Consider the following 19,785-nt stretch of genomic DNA (forward strand, 5'->3'; position numbering starts at 1 on the left):
GAAGTCGACCGCCCAGGGATAGAACCCGCCTGGTCGGGTAGAACGAGGGAGCTCATGAGGAGACTCAACCTGTTAGCCAACACCTTGGCCAAGATTGTGACATCAGAGTTCATGAGGGAGAGTGATCTATAGGACTTGCACTTATCGCTTGGTTTTCCTGGTTTCAATAAGTAAACTATTGTTACCTCCCGCATGGATATAGGAAGGATGCCCTCTCTCCTAGCCTCGTCATACACCTGCTTAAGTTTTGGGGTCAGGCATTCAATATATGTTTAATAGAAATTGGCAGGGAGACCATCCAGTCTAGGAGCTCTACCAGAGCGCAGCTACATCACAGCCGCTCTGATCTCATCCTCTGTGATCTCAGCTGCCAGGAACTCCCTTTGTGCCTCACCGAGCCAACCCAACCCAACACCACATCCTCCAAACATGTCACCAGCGAGATAGACTGTTCCCCCTTTGAGGTGTACAGGGCCGAAGAAAATGTAGTGAATGTATGTAAAATGTTGGCTATGTCCTTGTGTGTGTTGGTGTCCATGTCTCGTATCTCAAGCACGTAATTAGAGAATCTAGGATGACGGATTTGATCTGCTAACGCCTTCCCCGTTCGCTCCCCTTCACCTTATCTACAGGCTCGAAATTACTCACCAGGGAACAAGCATTGCCTCTCTGCAGTGTCCTGGTATTAAGTCAGTTCATCTTTAAGAGGGATTGTGGTTACTCCTGTGGAGGAGTCCGAAAGCTCCCATTCCAGGTTTCTGAGGACTGTCTCTAGTTGGGCAAGGGTTTTGCGTATATCTCGCAATACTCCTCCTCCTTTGACACCGATGCCAGTGAGAAGGGTTTAAGAGCAGTCCTGTCCCAACGTTCCACAGACGGCACGGAAACCACCATCGGCTTCGCTTCACGTGCACTAGCCCCGAATGAGGAGAAGTTCAGCGTCATTGAAAAAGAAATGTTGGCGTCCATTTGGGCCATGGAGAAGTTTCGTCAGTATCTCTGGGGCTTCCGGTTCACACTCTGAACGGACCATAAACCGTTGATCAAAGTCTTCACGTCCAGTGGTCATGCCACAGCAACCCCACGCATCGCCAAGATGACACTCAGGCTTTTAGACTTTGTCTATGACGTCGAGTACCTGCCAGGGACCAAGAACAAACTGGCGGATTACCTTAGTCGTTCTGCTGCCATGGAGGAGGCGCCCACCAATGGTGTATGGGACGAGTACCAGGTCACATTCACCACTGACCATGAAGACGTTATCAGTGCACAAGATTGTGAGACAGCCTATGACGGGGATTCTGTACTCTTGCAAGTGAAAATGTATGTCACACAAGGATGTCCAGAGAAGAGGCAAGTGCGAGACAACCTCAGGAAATATTGGGTGGTACGGGATGAACTGTCCATCAGCGACGATGCCCTATTTTTGCTCAGAGGGGACAAAGTAGTTTCCCCGAGGGAGTTAGTGGACCGCATCCTCCACATTACACACGAAGGACACCTGGGAATCGTTAAATTAAAGAGGAGAGTGAAACAGTCATATTGGTGGCCGGCCATCGACACCACAGTGGAGAAGTATGCCAGAGCGTGCGAGCACTGCGCCAACTCAGACAAATCCATGACCATGCTCCGGCCTAAACACATGCCAGTGTATCACCCTGCAGGTAACGGCCTAGCGGAAAGGTTCAACCGAGTGTTAATGGGTTCTGTTCAGGCGGCCATCAGCGCAGGCAAGAGGTGGGAGAAGGAAATCCAGAATAGAGTGTGGGCATATCGCATAACACCCACCCTAACCGGATTCAGCCCTTTCAAGATCCTTAGAGGCAGGGAACCGTTCACCAGAGACAACCACGTGTGGATGAATCTGCAATTACAAAGCAAATGGTCACCAGCGGTGGTCAGAAGCAACATAGAGAAGGCACAGAAAATTTACAAAGCCAACTATGATAGGAGGCACAGAGTGCAAGAGGTCTCCTTAGCAGTGGAAGATTGGATCCGGGTGAAACTGGGCAATCTGGTGTAGAAAGACGACAGCAAGTTCAGCAAGCCTCTCCGAGTCAGAGAACTTTATGCACGCTCCGCCTTGCTGAGCGATGGCAAAGTGTGGTCACAAACTAGGATGGCCAAATGCAACAAAGTCGTCAGTTGAAACAAGGTCAGTGCTCTCACTAGCACTGAAGGACAAGGGGTGATGCAGGTACCAGAGCAGAAAGGAATAACCCAGATTCCACACAGCACACTCCACCTCAGACAACCAATGACACAGACAACCCAGACACAATGCAAAGGGGTTCCTCCTCACACAACGAGTGCCTGGAGAGGAGCACTAGGGAGAGCAGCTCCCACCTAGGGGAAGCACAGGCACCACAAGTCCCTCTCACGGGGACCCGCAGTGGCAGGATAGTGGTGTCACCCAAGAAAAATAGTGCGTACAATATGTAACCCTTCCTTTTCTCCCTCTGTCCCGTCTCACCTCCTTGCAGTCTCTACTGCGGATCTCTCTCTCTATTTCTCTCTCTCTCTCTCCCCCTCTCGCTCACCTAAGGTATAGACCTACAGCTCAGCATAATTATTGAGCAAACAGCATGCAGAGGTATTGTTGGTTAATCAGTGTAATGTTGTTAAGGGGGAAGATGTGTGGTGTCGCATTCTAGTTGTTCTGCACCACGTGACCACCGCCATGCCCTATGCGACAGGCAGAGCCTTGGGGGAAGCTACGAGGCAGAGGCAGCAGTGGTTGCTCCGCTCTCCCTCTCCAGAATAAAGAAGAGTTACAAATGTACACGGTGTCCGAGGGCTTCCTCGTGAAGAAGATCTTTACACTACAACTGTCATTTTGCTTTTTACCTAACACATCACTGCTTTTGCAATGGTGCTCCTCTTGAACAGTGCTTGGTGCCCCTCTGAGGTCAGTTCATGCGGGGGGGGGGGCGGGGGGGGGCTGCCCCACCCTCCTCCGGTATAAACACTTCTGCTTTAGAGGAACACATGGAGACTCATCGACTCATCTAGTACAGCGCGCTAGAAAAATTAAGGCTGGCACTAGAAGCAGCGGCAGCATTCCTTCTGGACATCATGAAATAAATACATAAATCATAACACTTACAGGGAACAGCATCCTGTGCCTGATGACGAACAGGAGCAAGTCATGCATTCCTTTGTTCTAGTTGTTGAACCGAATGGACGCAGCTTGCCGTCTATGAAGCAGCCTAGAAAACCAAGCAGGAATCAATATTCAGTCGATTCTGCCGTCCAGTTCGTATCTAGCCGGTTCTCTGATTTTCTCTGCATTATCGCATCAGCATTCATACCCATTTGGACTGTCGTATGCTTTTAATGGCATTCTTTTCTTTTCTGGCATTCATGTGTTTTCGTGACATTTATAAAATAATTTTTTTAATGAAGCAATATTTATAAACCAGATCTGCTTCCACTGTACATTTCAAGCAGCTGTTACTAATGTGCACCTCAAGGAGACGATGAGAAGGTATGGAACATTTGGTTGAAAGCAGATGCCTCTCAGCAACAGGAGAAAGTGGGCACTCGTGTCATTTCAGTTATTTTGCATTACTCTTGCTATACAATATTCCTGAAATGATGTTATTACGCCACTTTATGTAGTTACGAGCTGTTCCTATAAAAAGAGCAACTGCACAGGTAGAAGGTGAACAACAAGAATGCAGGCAGTTGCGGTTTGCCGCACTTTCGTTGCTTGTGCGATTTGTTTTGGGCCAAATCACGTCCTTGCCTCTTGAATTGATACAAAGGCACACATAAGGTATATCACCACATGCCGGTCTAGACTTATGCGTAAGTATGTGTCATTGCAAGTTATTTTTCTGAAATTTTGCATATTTACACAACAGCGAAATGTGCACGAAGACCGCTTTCAGAAAGTTCACCGTGCTAATGTATGAATGCTACTCACTGGACTTGTTGGGTTGCATTCAGCTTTGGGGGCTTTTCCACAGTGGACTATTATGTCAACCTACTTACACCGTTTCATTAGTGAGTGCTGGTCCTCCAACGCATATGTTTTCATTTCCGGGCAAACCTATTCAGAACAAGGACAAGGTTCACGGCCATCTTCCAGAAGGGAATTGAATTGAAGGCGGAGATACACTCTTGGATGCTGTAGACAAATCCGAATGGTTCTGGCATCCCATCTGGCCACCAGCGGGCTATAAACACTGCTTGCCCGGGCCAGTACTTGGTTTGCCAGTTCGCTGTCATTTGAACACCAAGGGAACCTATTCTAATAAATAGTGCATTCGCAGAAAAGACAGGCCCAGGAGTGGAACATCAACATAGTTACCATTCTCTCTCCAGTCTCGGCCTATGGACGTGATTTAGAGTTTGATGGAGCCGGAGCGCTGTTGGAAAATGACAGTGTACCTGCCCTACAAACGCGTGGCTCACCTGCCCTAGTTAGAGTTAGGGGAAACAAAGGCTTTCTGATGCCAGAACTACATTTCGCTCGTTGTTGGGAAGTTCTGACCTGTGAGGTTGTCTACCACAAAACGTTAAGTCATAGTATTGTGGCCTTGCGCTTTTTAGAGCTAGTGACCAGCACTAAATTTCCTTCCTCTAGACGTAGATGTGAGACGACAGGCTAGGGCAAGAACATCACTCAGTGACTCCCATGAACAGCTAGAAAACTCCCAGCACATCTGGCTCAAATATTCTATATTTTCTCAATATTAAATTCCTGCTTTTGAAAGGGTGTTCTTGTGAAAACAAAAAAATTGCTGAGGGGCCACACCAACATGGCACACAAAAAAACTCCTAAAGAGAAGTACATCAATTACTGTCCTCTAGATGTGACTGTAGTGTGGAGCGAATTTTACTACCACATCGCATGGATACTGAGATATCAAAATTAAGTCGACTAGAAGCATAATACTTCCTTTATTTGGCACTTATTACTTTCCCCCTTTAAAACAGCACTGTGCCTCATAAAAAGTGAAGGCGGCATCTCAAGGGAGATTCCTAAGGGTGCGAAGTGGAATCTATCTATTGGGTCCTGGACCTCTCGCCATTGGCGATTTTCTTCAGACTTTGAGCTATCCTCTGAGTGGATGGATTCTAGAATTTGTGGGCTCAACCCTTCCATAGGTTTGCTTGGCAAAAAATATCAACAAAGCTTTACCACTTTCAATGGAGTTACCATAGCAACAGATCTACAGAAGAGAACAAGATCCTTGTATGGTGGATGGTCCTCTTCTAGGAGAGTGGAGACAATAGCTTCGCTGACCTCACCAGCGGATGGGTCATCTGCCCTACTTTAAATTAGGCCCCATGTCTGGTCCTGTATGTCACCATGCTGTTGTGACTTGGAAAAGAAAGATACCTACCTGCCTGTTTAGGCGCTTGACTGCACCTGTCAGGAGGCCAGAAGGAGGTACAGATTCCCGGGATGTCAGCTTGATGGATGGAGCTTGACCTGAAGTCTAGAGCCTAATTCCAGATGTCCAGGAGTAAGCAAGAACATAATCTGGGTTTAAGAGCTACTCCAGCTGTTATACATCAAGAAAGGATAGCAATCCACATTGCTCTTTGGACGAGAAAATCCAGACTTATACCACAAAACTATGAACTGGGGGAAAGGGAAGGGAGGAACTGCAATAACAGCTGTTTTGTGTGCTGATTTGGCACCCTGGGAGTCTCAACTGGTAATGACAATTCTGTGGTTCATTCATTCAAGCTACTCCTTTCTGTTGCCTTATCCTTTATTGTAATATTTGATTAAAAAAAAAAATGTTATATAAAAAAAGAGATAGAACTAATCATCCGTGACCCAAGAGGGGCCTGTAGGGTGCCTATGTCACCCCTTTCTTTACTGCAAGAGGGAACAGGACCGTTCTTCCTCACACATATAGAGGTCCATTAGGATGGCGAGCGGAAAAACACCCCGACCGCCATGGAAGCGGAAAACAACCACCCGCCGGCCCCGTGGGAAAACCGGCGGCTAAACTAGCATTAACTGCCCAAAAAATCCAAACGCGGCGGTACGAGGCCAATAATAACCGCCCGTTGTGGGCGGAGATGGTCAAAATCCGTCCGCGGCGGTCGGAATCACAGTGGAAAAACAACAACCCGCCGCAAGTATAGCAGAGACACCGCCCTGAAAGTTAGTATATCCCCAGCGGTCCCACGGTACGTACCGCCGTTTCCGACCGCCGCGGTCGCACAATGGGATGAATGGGAGAGCCAGTGGAAGAGCTCAAGCGCAGCCACCGCGGCGGACAAACCGTCAAAAATATGGCGGACGAAGCCAAAACCCCACAAGAAGGCCAAAAAGTGCACACAGAAACCTAGACATGCCTCCCAAATACACAAAACACACCCCAATGACACAACCACATGGCAAAACGAAAAAAACAAATCCCAGGACAACACACCTGTCAGCAACACCCCAATTGGACACACCCACATAGCTGAGTATAAATCCAGCCCCTTCCTTATCACAATCCCTTGCAAAACTCCAGGCGAGAAGGGACATATACTCTAGCTGACAGGAGAGGCAAAGGACACAACATCACCAGCCACACCACACACAGCACCACCACCACCTCCACTCCAGCACAACTAACCCCCCTGCAAAACACACACCATACACAGCACAACCACAACCACCACTCACACTCCTGCACCCACAATCACTTTACACACCACACACCATGGCCACACAGAAAATGCCCAAATTCACTGAGAGTGAGTTGAAGGTCATGGTAGATGAGATAGTCAGAGTGGAACCACAGCTTTTTGGTACCCTGGTCCAACAGACACCATTAGCCACAAGGACACAGATGTGGGCTAGGATAGTCCAAAGGGTCAATGCAGTAGGGACTACCCCAAGATCAAAAAAGGAGATCATGAAGTGTTGGCATGTTCTGAAGAGGGTGGTCAAGGAGAGGAGGAGCAAGAACCGTGAGCTGGCTCAGAGAACTGGCGGTGGCCCTCCCATTCCACCAAAACCATTCACACAACGGGAGGAGAAGGTGCTTGCCATACTGCATCCAGAGAGTCTCACAGGAGTAACCAGGGGAGTGGAGGCTGGTAAGTACAAACAAATGACTACCGCCACTCTGCAATGTACTGCCTTGCACAACTACCAAGCTACACCACCTAGGACACATACCATCCATCTGCACCACACACTCACAAAAACATGACTCACAGATCCAACATTCACCCACTCCAATTCACCCCAAACATAGCTAACAACATAACCATGGGGGCATGAGTACAGGCAGACAGCACTACAACAACCACCAGGCCCCCTGGCCCATACCTGAGCAGGATGGAGCCCTCCCACCACCCCACCCAGAAGCATGTGTCAGCCATTACACAACCCTCATCAAACTTACAGGTAGGTAGCCATCTTCCCTGGGAGGGTGTTTGTGTCTGGGAGGGCTGCACTACTACTCCCAACATTCCCTCTATCCCACACCTCAGCAGGATGGAGCCCTCCCCCACCCCACCAGGAGCAGTTGGAAGCCATTGCAGTACACCAAACAAACTTACAGGTAGGTAGCCATCTTCACAATGAGGGTGTCTGGGATGGGGGGCCTGCACCACTACTCCTACCATGCCCCCTGTCCCACACCTGAGCAGGATGGAGTTCTCCCACCACCCCACCCAGAAGCATGCATCAGCCATTACACAACCCTCATCAAACTTACAGGTAGGTAGCCATCTTCCCTGGGAGGGTTTTTGTGGCTGGGAGGGCTGCACTACTACTCCCAACATTCCCTCTGTACCACACCTCAGCAGGATGGAGCCCTCCCCCACCCCACCCAGGAGCAGTTGGAAGCCATTGCAGTACACCATAAAAACTCACAGATAGGTAGCCAATACGTGCACCCACCCATTTTTCACAAATTAAATGGTGCCATATGACAACATCAACCCTCTCATTGCACAAAGAGGCATACCTACCCCATTGTCAAGCACAGTGTGCACACAGGTAAGCTAAGGGAACTGTCACAACCACCAAAGTGTGACACACCAATGCACAAGTAGAAGAAAGCCTGGGCACATTCATGCACAGCAACTAGTTACATGTGCATCACCATGGGGCAAGTGCAACAAGGACCATTCTAAAAATATGAAAGCATGTGTGGTGGCACAAATCAAGATATGCACATGACAGGACAAAGGGATGCAGGAGATGACAATCGCCAGTCCATGGCCAGATGTGACTTCTGCTAGGTCAGACAAATAAACTATGAGTCCACAATTAAACACATGTTGTGCCAGGCCCTAGATGGCAACAAGTCCCTGTAAATCTCAATTGTGCACGGTTCGCATGGTATGCCTTGACACCTCGCACCATGGACAAGTAATGCTTGTACCACTGCATCATGTCAGGAAGCACAGTACTGCACATAGTCAACAATGTGATGATCTGTCAATTGTGCAGTGTACAAAAAGTGAATGACACACAGCTAACACAAAGCTTGCCGGGTGCACTGCAATGACCATTTCACATCTGACCCACAGGTGACCAAGAAGTCACTGCCGAGGACAACAGCCGCAACCTGCAGAGCCAGTCTCCACACCCGGAACAAGGACTCTCGGATGTTGACTCCCAGGATTCCGTGGACGATGAGCTTGAGGCCAGCCCATCTGGTGTGCCAGGGAGCAACAGGTCCCAGGACCCCATCGTCCCCCCCACCACATCTGCGGCAACAACAACTCCACAGCAGACCCCTGCTGTCACGGCCTGTGCGGCCACCGCCACCACCACCACCAGTGATGCCTGCAACACCTTCCCTGTCCCAGAGGATGCCCAGCACACACCACCCATGGAGGAGGGTAGGGAGAGGATGCGGGTGCCCACAGTGGTGAGGCAACAGGTCCGTGGCAGCAGGGCAGGTGGGAAGGGCAGGGTCACCCAGGGACACCAGGAGGCTGGGACCCACTCCCCGGAACACATCACCAGAGTCCTGGGTGCATACCAACAGGCCCAGGGACGAACGGGCCGGTCAGACAATCTGTTGCACGAGCTCATCCTGCTGATGAGGTCCATCGACACCCGCATGGGACAAATCGTGGACCTCTTGGGCCAGCAAGTGGCGCTACTGAGGGACAGACATGCACCACAGACAACACCTCCACCTCCCTCTGGTGGGCTGCACAATGACAGTTGACCATCCTCCCCTGCGCCCACAGAGAGGGGTGAGTCCTCAGACCCCACTGGCCCTGCAGCAAGGCCCCCTCTGCAAAACGACGAAGGGGATTTCCCAAGAAGACCCTGGGAGTATCTGGAGGCCAAGCACCTGCCAGACGCCAGTCATGGAGCCAGCCATGATGGCAACCCTCTCCACCACTGCATTGATTCTTTGGACTGTCCTTCCTCACACTGCCTTGTGAATGGCATATGTCTGTTGAACTGGGTCACCACAGCAATATGGTGACTACTTGACTATCCCATCTACCACGAGTGTCAACTCACTGCTCCCCCCCAATGGAAATGTACACCCCCCTTGCATCTCACCATAGTAAATAAAATATCCTCACACACATGTTGGTGTGTCTGCTCTGTCTTTATTGCAGGGTGTACAGTCATCAACATGATCACAATGTACCAGGAGTATGGGCCGTATGTAGGCAAGGAGAAGTCGAAGGCACCTAAGGAAACACAACAGAACAACTGTCACTGGTCTGGGTGTGGCATCACAGACATCACACAAGCACTAACAGCAGGATAACCCAACATGCACATGTCACAATGGCCACCAAGTGTCAACATAAACGTCCCATTGATGATCCCAAATGACATGTCCTAGAAACATTTCAAATCACCACTGAGTCTACAACTGGCTGATGCTACAATTCTCACATGCCCCTTCACGACAACAGCAATATCATCAGACAATGGGTATGTTGCACATTGACACCCACCGTCAAGTGAAGTAGCGGGTGATGAGCTGTTCACGCAGGTCAACACCTTCCTCCTCTCCACTGTCTTCATCACTGGACACGGCTTAGTTTTCAGGCTGGGGCCATGGGTCGTCACCATCATCCAGGAGCAGGGGAATCGCCTTGCGAATGGCTAGGTTGTGGAGCATGCAGCATGCCACAACAATCTGACACACCTTCCCGGGCGAGTATGCCAGTGCACCTCCGGTCTTGTCCAGGCACCGGAAACGTGACTTGAGCAGGCCAAAAGTACGCTCCACCACACGACGTGTCCTCCCATGGGCCTTATTGTAGCGGACTTCAGCCGGGGACCTTGGATTCCGTCGTGGGCTCAGCAACCAGGGACGGTTGGGCAGAGTCACCTGGGTATGACAAACACAAATAGACATTGCAACGTCGCAGAGTCTCAGGGCAGCAGGTCACACACACAGCATGCCACACGACTAGGCATACTCACCCACAATCCATGCATGCTCTGGAAGAAGATTAGCCATCAGCTGGGGCACTATGCTGTTCCGCAGGATGTAGGAGTCGTGGGCCGAGCCTGGGAATTTGGCACACACCTGCAAGATGGTCATATCTGCCAGGCACACCACCTGCACATTGATGGAGTGGTAATGCTTGCGATTGCGGTAAATGTGCTCACTTGTCTGTGGTGGCACAAGAGCGACATGGGTGCAATCAATGGCCCCAACAACATTGGGGATGTGTCCAAGGGGATAGAAGTCTCCCTTCACACCTGGCAATTCAGCACCCCTGGGGAAATGGATATATCTGTCCTTGTATAGCATCATGGCGGACAGTACATCACGCAGCACCATGCTGAACATTGGTTGTGACATCCCACCAGCGCTGGCCACAGTCTCCTGGAACGATCCAGTAGCAAAAAAATGCAGGGCTGCCATCACCTTATAAGTAGGGGTGAAAGCTGTTGGATATGTCCTGCGTGGCTGCAGGTGGGGTTCCAACAGATCACAAAGGGTTTTCAGGGTGGCTCTGTCCAGGCGGCATTTGCGTATGATCGCAACATCCTCCTTGTCCTCCAGCACCGTCAAGTGACGAGTCAAATTTGGCCTCCTCCTATTGGAGATGATAGTGGACACACGTAAATGCAATACATCATGATATGTGCACAGCATATCACGTTCTGGATGACACAACAACAACAATGACTGACATCTATGGTGACTAACAGACCAGCTTACATGGAGGGACACCTTCAGCTACACAAAGGGCACACGTGTCAACTTACACAAGACAAGTACCTCAAAAACCACCTTTGGCAATGTGAATGCACATAGGGATACGGCCATAGTACACATGTGCACGCCTGGGAGTCTAGCATCCAGCATATGTGTAACTAATCAAAAACACTGTCTCATACCTAGCTGCTGTACCGGTCACACCTTAATGCGTCATTACAACCTTGCACACATCCACCACACAATGATCACAGTCAGCACTGGAATGACGAATGTGTTCATGAGCAGACATGAGAGGCAATGCTAAATAGATCAACATTCATCGAGACGAGCATTGCTGTGATTGTCACTGGACCTCAACACATTGACATGTGTACACATTGCACAGTCCAGGACTACACTGTCCTGCCTACACCAACATCAAATCCTTAAGTGACATGTGAGTGGGTACAGACAAATCTACGTTACACACACACAAACATGGCATGTGTAGCCATCAGTGGAGTAAATTGAACATTGGCATCGTGTGCACAATGATGTGCCATTGAACATGTTGGCACTGTGCACTGTTGATGTTTAACAGATGGCCATCGCATTGTATGGCACCCATATCGCGGTAGCTAACGCCTGGCACCGGCGGTGTGTCACCAGCACCCCCATTCACACAAGTGCGGTAGTCATAGGCATGGAGAAATGTGGAAATGCCGGTTGGCATGCTCCGCCACTAAAATCGCAGTAGCGCACATCGGGCCCCTGCGGTGTTACACCACCATGGAGCTCGCCCTAGAGCCAATGCGAAGCTTGATAGCGGTGGCATGATGCAATTTTGAAGATCGCGGTAGGCGTGCTCCACCACCGCAGAGGCGGACATTGGATGCATTTGAAAGATGCACCATTGCCGTAGCGCACCCCGGGCCCCAGCATTGTATTACCGCCATGGAGCATGCCCTTACAGCCAATGAGAGCCATGAATGTGGTGACATAATGCAATTTTGAAGATCGCGGTAGGCGTACTCCGCCACCGCGGAGGCGGTCATTGGTTGCATTTGAAAGAGGCAGACCTGGACCACCAATTGCTGCAGCTTGGCACCTTTGAAACGACCCCAGGGGGCTATATATATGGGAGTGAGCCTCACATTGCCACTGCTCACAGAGCCTGCTGCCTGAGACCCCTCACCTGCTGCTGCCTCCAGGGACTGCTGCCTGAGACCCCTCACCTGCTGCTGCCTCCATAGACTGCTGCCTGAGACCCCTCATGTGCTACTGCCTCCAGCGACTGCTGCCTGAGACCCCTCACCTGCTGCTGCCTCCAGGGACTGCTGCCTGGGAACCCTCGCCACCAAAATTCCCTGCTGTTGTCTCACGTCCACAGTGATGGCAAGGACAGAGAAGATCCGTGCCAGTCCCTTCACGAGCGAGGAGCTGGAGGTACTGGTGGACGAGGTGCTCACACAGTACCCAAGGCTATATGGTACCCCAAATGTCGTGGTAAGTCTTCAACAGTGGTGTGGTAGGGCAGGGGGGCCACACATGTAGTGGACTGATGCAGTATGTGCCTGTGAGTGTGGGGTAGGGTCATGCACTGCCTGACATGCTGTCTCCAGTGGGAGGGTGTGTGTACCCAATGCCACAGCTTTTTCTCCCTGCACATGTATGTATGAGTGACCTGTGTTGTGTTGTCAGCCATACAGTGACAGAGAAGGTTGTTCATGCTGTAGTTAGGACAGTGATTGCTTGGCTGGATGTCTGTGTGTGCCCCTGTAGTCCATCTCAGTGTGAGCCCAGCTGGCCTGCACAGTCCCTGCCTACAAAGACAAGGACAACTCACTCAACTCACAGAGTATGACATCAGTCTTGTCACATATCACTCCAGCTATGGTCCATCTCAGCACTGTGGTTTGCACACAACTGCCCTTGGGATTGACATATTGGATTTGTGATCTCATGTCCATCCATGTGACCACCATGACACATTCAAATATTCACAAGACAGGGACATTGATAGCTGCGCAGTCTTGGGCACAGTGAGTCCACCCACAAACACAGGTTGACATGTGATGTATGTGTTGCTCAAGCAAACAATGGACTGAAGATGTGGTCAGGCTATATGGGTGTTTCAGTGCTGGCATCCTGCATGTGTGTGAGATGTGCAGGGACTGTGTTCCCCCTCACACCTGCATGCTTTAACATCAGCTTTTCCCATGCAGGGGTCCCATGTGGGCGGTACTATAGTCTCTGATTGACCTATCGTTGGATATGTGATGATGTTGTATCTTGCTGCTATACTGATAGATGTCGGTACATGGCACTGTGTCCCTGATCATTTCTCCCTCTTGTCTCCCATGCCTGCAGCTCAAGGTACACCAGCATAAGGCCGTATGGAGGGCCATTGCAGTGAAGGTGCGAGCCCTGGAGGTCTCAAACCGACGGCGCACCCACTGCCACAAGAGATGGGACGACATCAGCCAGCTGACAAAGAATGTGGCGGACATGACCCTGGGTCTGCTTCCTCGCACTGGGTGTCTGGCACGGCGCAGCATGACACCACTAATGGGGCGCATCTTGGCGGTGACACAGCCTGAGCTGGATGCACGTTTGAAGGAGCATCAGCAGCAAGCCAGGGGTGAGCATTTGGGGAGTCTGACTTTGGATGGGAGTGGGTGCATGTGTACAGAGCCTGTGCCAGCGCTGGCCTCTGTGATGTTGGTAGTGTGATGCTGTGACATGTAAGTGGCTGCTGGCCTGGGTGCCTGTGGCATGCATTTGCCCTACCTGTACTTGCAAAGTTGATTTGGATGCTGTGCCTTCACATTACATTCTGAGTTGTGCTCTTCGGGTTTCTTCTGCATTGGTGTAGTCTTTGGAATCCCATGGGAGGGAACGGCAGTGTGCCCAATCTGACTGTGTGTACATCGATGCGCCATTGCATGCACCCATATTGGGGAGGGCTAGACATCTTACAGCAATGTGCAGCATTCCATTGTCCCCAAGGTACGACATGGTGGGTGGCATGGGCTAATGTCATGTTGTAGTATATGTTTGGGTTGTCCCCTCCTATTCCATCCAGTTCTGTCATTGCCAATAAGTACTGTGCCCCCATCATGTCCCTAGATGTGCTCAGAACTAGTTGTGTGTCTGTTTGAACAGAGCCACAAGCAGGGTGTTGTGCTGTGTGGTCATCACATGGCTCACTCATGCCTGAGTTTCCAGTTTCCACGCACTGGTTGAGTCTATGTAGTGAGTTGGCACGATGTGATTGCACAGGGTGGTGTGCAACATGTAGATTTGCTCTACTTTTGTCATGCATTGCTTGCACATGTTTGTTCTGTTTTTGCGACTGACCTGACCCTACATCTCTCTCTCCCATGCAGCAGCACCTGTGGTTACGGAGGGACAGGAGACGGACACCAGTGGGGGTGAAACTAGCAGCACAGCTGCCCAGGAGCCCAGTGACACAGATGTCACCAGCGCATCAGAGGGGGACAGGAGTCTGCTGGAGGAGTCCCAGCCTGAGACGCATAGCACCACATCATCCGATGCCAGCGGGGATGCATCCATCTTGGAGGGCACAGGGAACGGGGACTCTGCATCAACTTCTACCACACAGCGGCCATTGCCCACCCTCCCAGCCACTTCCTCTGGTTTTGCCCGTGTCCGCCTCAGTAAGAGGGGAAGAGTGTCCTTCACCCCTGGCACCGCTGCCCCTGCCCCTGTCCCCCCAGCTGCCATCAGTGCTGACTCTGTGGACCTTTTGCGCCAGCTGTGTGTAGGCCAGACAGCTCTCCTCAATGCCTTCATTGACCACAACAAGAAATTGGCCCAGGTGGTTGCTTTCATGGATGGCATACATTCCGACTTGGGTGGCCTGCACCGGACAGTCCAGGCTTTGTCATCAACAGTGACATCTGCCCTGCAACAGGCACATTCTCACAGTCCAGCTCAAGTCCCTTTGGCCCCCCCGGGCAGTGGCCACGTCTGACGATAGTGACCACGGTCCACATACATCAAAGTCACGATACAGTACACGGAGCACACAGCAGCAGCAACCCAAGTGGTCCCGTGCGCAGACACCATCTCCACAGAAGACCAAAGGCACCCCAGAGCGCAGGGAGAAAAGCCCGTCAGGCGACACCAGTGGACAATTAGCAAAGCAGCAGACCTCAGGCACACATGCTTCAGTGGCATCTCCATCCAAGAACTCTCCTCCCCTAAAGCATCGCGCAAAGATAATCGTACAGTGTCTGTGCCCACCAAGGAGGTGGTGCATGCCAAGGGTACACCTAGGAAGGGCTCAAAGGCAGTATCACCAACCACCTCGACTCCCATTCCAAGCCCAGTGAAGCAGGGGCCGGAGGGCACTGTAGGGGTAACACCTAGTAAACAGGGGAAGGGGGGGCAGAGGCGAAGCAAGGCAAAGCGTTCCGCTGGGTCCAGCACATCACCAGAGGGGCTGCTAGCGCCTGCACCTGCTGCAGCAGTGGCGGTGTGTGTGCCTGTTGTGCCCACACCAATTCCCATTGATCCCAAGTCAGGCAAGCCATTTATGATCCCCAAGAAGTGGAAGGGTACCCCTCCACAATCTCCCAGCCACACCGTGACTCCCGTCTGCATGACTCCACCTCCACATGCCACTACACCACCTGGTCCAAACAGCCCTCCAGCTTGCCAAGCCACTGATAGCTCTACCTTAGCTGTTCCGCTCTCTCCCCCTTTAAGTGCCCCGACAATCCCCGAGACACAGCCAGCTCCCAGTCCGCCTGACAGCCAAGTCTGAGTGTTAGTCACCCTCACACACCTGTGTTTCACACAGGTGGGCCTGTACTGCACATTGTTGCTCCCTGACTGTGTTGCTGACCATGGAAAGGTACAGTCGCACACATTCCCTGTGCAGCTTCTTATGGACTCAGTCTGCAGTTTGTCATGCCCACTGGCCTTGTTGTTCACTGCTGTTTTGGACCCTTGCCTGTGCAGCTTCTCATGGACATGCTCTGCACTCTGCCCTGGCCACTGGCCTTGTTGTTCACTGCTGTTGGACCCTTGCCTGTGCAGCTTCTCATGGACATGCTCTGCACTCTGTCCTGGCCACTGGCCTTGTTGTTCACTGCTGTGTTGGACCCTTGCCTGTGCAGCTTCTCATGGACATGCTCTGCACTCTGCCCTGGCCACTGGCCTTGTTGTTCACTGCTGTGTTGGACCCTTGCCTGTGCAGCTTCTCATGGACATGCTCTGCACTCTGCCCTGGCCACTGGCCTTGTTGTTCACTGCTGTTTTACCCTTGCCTGTGCAGCTTCTCATGAACATGCTCTGCACTCTGCCCTGGCCACCGGCCTTGTTGTTCACTGCTGTTTTGCCCTTGCCTCTGCAGCTTCTCATGGACATGCTCTGCACTCTGCCCTTGCCACTGCCCTTGTTGTTCACTGCTGTTTTGCCCTTGCCTATGCAGCTTCTCATGGACATTCTCTGCATTTTTGTACCTTACTCTTCTCTTCTCATGGTGCCTATCTGTGCAATTTGGGAATAAAGACAGTTGCTCCAGTTGTCTATTTTGTCAGTGTCCTTACTAATAAAGTTATTTTGCTGTGTGTAAATGGTTTACTGTGCCACATGGTCTGTGTGGCACTTCAACAAGGTCAATGTTTGGGCTCACTTGCTCTCTTTTTTTCAGGGGGGACAGGGTCTTCAGTTCTTCTTGGCCCAGATACTTGTGGTGGCAATGGTGTCAATTTCGAATGGTTTGCAGTTGTCATTTACTTGATTAGTTCATGTTGGCTCTATTGTACACATGTCAGGTTGGGGGGCACTGCCAGCACAGGGTGGGTTTCTGCACACAGTATTGCAGGTGGACTGTCCAGGGTCATCATGTTTGTGTTCTTCCTATATGTGTGCCCAGTGGTGTATGTGTGTGGTCATCTTGTGATGGCCAGTCACCCTAGTCCCATGGCTTACTTTCCATGTGCGCTCTTGGATGGCCAGGTAGTGTGCAGTGTGAAGGGGGTGAGTTTGTGGGGAGTGTTAAAGTGAGCATGCCTATGCAATGTCAACTATACACATGTGTCACCCAGGAGTTGTGTGCCTGTTGTTTTGATTGTTCATCCCTGTGGATGTGGTTGTATGCCCATGTGTGAGTTGTATGTTGTGCGCTGTGCAGTGTGTTGGTGTGTCCTTGCAGTTCTGTCTGACTCCTACTTGTTGTTTTTGTCACTTGTGAGTATGCAGAGGGTGTTACTGGCAATTCAGTCTTGTGTTTTGTTGCACATCCATGTGTCTGGTGGCTGTTTGTGGGGTCTGTGTAGACCTGCTGCTCCACACTGCCATTGTGGTTGTGTTTTCGCATGCCTTGCTGTCCCATGGTGCCCTCTTGCCTCCAGTGTGGCATGTTGTGTGTGTTGTCATGCCATCCCCTATCTGTGCTTCAGTTGCCTACCCATTTTGGGTCTGCACTCCCTCTCTTTGTGTATGGTACACTCCTGCCATGTCCCCTACTGACATGCAGTACACTTCACTTTGGTGTGAGATGTCCCCTTGGTTTGTATGTGTGTGTGCTTCCCCATGACTTCATTTGTGCCACTGTGCTTTGTGGTGAAGTTCTTTGTCCAGGGTCAATGTGTCACTCAGTGCATTTCCCCAATGGGTCATGTGTGATGTTCTGGTGCTGTTTGTCAGTCAGGGTTGCTGCTATGCAGTTCAACTGTGTGTGCTGTCCAGTCCTGTGGTCAAGTTGTTTCCACCTTTGTGTCCCAGACTTGTGCATCTATTGGGTGTTGTGTTGGGTGTGTTATTGCTTCACTTCCTGTGTGTGCTGTTGTCTTTGTGCTGTGTTGCATGGTGTTGTGTGGGTTGCTATTCTGTCACTGATGTCTGTGTGTGTCTGGTATGCTTGGTGTGCACACACAGCTGTGTGTATGTTGCCTTGTGATTGCCTGGTGTGCATCCCCTGATGTTGTGCTATGTTTGCTATGTGATTGTCCTGCCAGTGCATCTGTTGTTTGTTTGCTGTGGCTGTGGTGTTCTGTGATGGTGCACTTCTTGTGTGTGTTGTGGTATGTTGTCTGTGCATTGTTCCTGAGTGATGAGGTTGTGCACTCCTGTTGTGTCTGTGCTCCCATTGCCTTTCCACAGTTTAGCTGCACTTGGCATGCCTGTTGTTGTTGTTGTGGCTCTGTGTGTGTTTCTATTGGGTTATGTGTTTGTCTGTTGTATTTGTTTCCACATTTGTGGTAGCATCCCTGTGTGTGTGTGATGTTTGTGGCTGAGCCCAGGGTGTGTGGTTGTTTGTGTGTGTATTGCCTGTCAAGTATTGCCAAAACCAACACTGGAGGTGGGCCAAAAGGCAGTGAAGCTAGGCCGCTAATCTGATATAACAAAAAAACTGCTAATACTGCAACCAATTTTTTATCTCAACTTTTCTTATGAGAACACATTTTGAAATAAAACAAAAAGTGTAGAAGATCCTTGTTTTCTTTGAATTAATCAATGAATTTATTTTATTTTTTCATTTTTTTAAAACTTCCATTTATTAGAGCAATTTTAGACTTCAATCGTCTATTGATGACTGATTTTAAGAAGTTTTTTCCACACCATTACATGAAACACATCAAATATACTTTTCAGACATCCCATTCATTCATATAGTGTTGTCGTGCACATACATTCCTGACACATTCTAAAAAACATATACCACAAACATCATTAAACAAACGACCTAATCTTTCTAATTAGACCACAGAAAAATGGTTTAACAAGTTAGTCACAAAGGTTATATCATTTTTAGGTTACTCTAAATTTCTTGTGGTCTTTTGACAAGGTCTACACGTTTCGAGACCCATTCTTTTCTGGGACTCTCATCAGGACCTAAAAGTTAAAAACAAAGCCTCATTTTAGTAACATTAGACCCCTCTCTCTTATAAGCAAGTTACAAGCCTCTTATGAATTGAATTTACCTCTGGTTGGTACTTGTTACGATCTACCAATCTGACGAAGGATGTCACCTAAGTGAAAGAGTTAAGAGAAAAAGGTGTAGCTGCGTGCTAGAACAGTATATCACATCTCACTCATTATCAAACAAACAGTTAATGGCTTACTTGTTCAAGGTTCCGTTATGGGGTCAGCGAGGAGTAAGAATGGAAGCTGACAGCTATTCTTTGTTTTAGCGAGAAATTCGCTGGTCTGATGCCATCTGAAGGAAAGGGGCAGGGAGCACTTAGTTACTATGCAAGTACTAGCAATTATAGAGGTTTGAGGGTAGGAGAGGAAAGCGTCATACCTTGGTGATGAATGGAGAATTGGCCGCAGTCTCTTTTCTACTCGGGCTGTATCAATCTTCAAGATTTTTTAGGAGCTGGAAGAGATTGCAGTGACGTTAGTGAGCTGATAAGTTCACGCGTTGCAAAGTGATTAGACAACAAGAATCGGGACCGACCTGTATCTCTGCTTCGTTTTTCGCGATGTTCGAATGAGGTGGAGTCGGCGTTAGTCACGTGGTAGAACGTCCTATGGTATTGGTGTAATTATACCTGAAAATTGAGGAAGGACTCTCCGCTAAACAACGTTTTTTTTACTAAAGGACTTTAGTTAGTTTATTGAAAAAGGAAACCACGAACATTGTGAGAATTTATAATTCTTTAGCAGAAAGAAGCGTCCTCGCATGCGCAAATAA

General features: G+C 50.0%; 1 protein-coding gene across 1 annotated transcript in view; it reads right to left on the reverse strand.

Annotated features, from left to right (window-relative positions):
• Positions 1 to 19,785, reverse strand: part of LOC146867190 (beta-microseminoprotein-like) — a 309,484-nt gene that overhangs the window by 200,211 nt on the left and 89,488 nt on the right. Inside the window, exon 3 of the mRNA XM_085614846.1 lies at positions 3,107 to 3,209. Within this exon, the coding sequence (XP_085470972.1) occupies positions 3,107 to 3,209 (103 nt within the window). The remainder of the gene's footprint in view (positions 1 to 3,106; positions 3,210 to 19,785) is intronic.

Source organism: Triturus cristatus, chromosome 1_2 (assembly GCF_964204655.1).
Source record: "Triturus cristatus chromosome 1_2, aTriCri1.1, whole genome shotgun sequence".
In the NCBI taxonomy this organism is placed as follows: domain Eukaryota; kingdom Metazoa; phylum Chordata; class Amphibia; order Caudata; family Salamandridae; genus Triturus; species Triturus cristatus.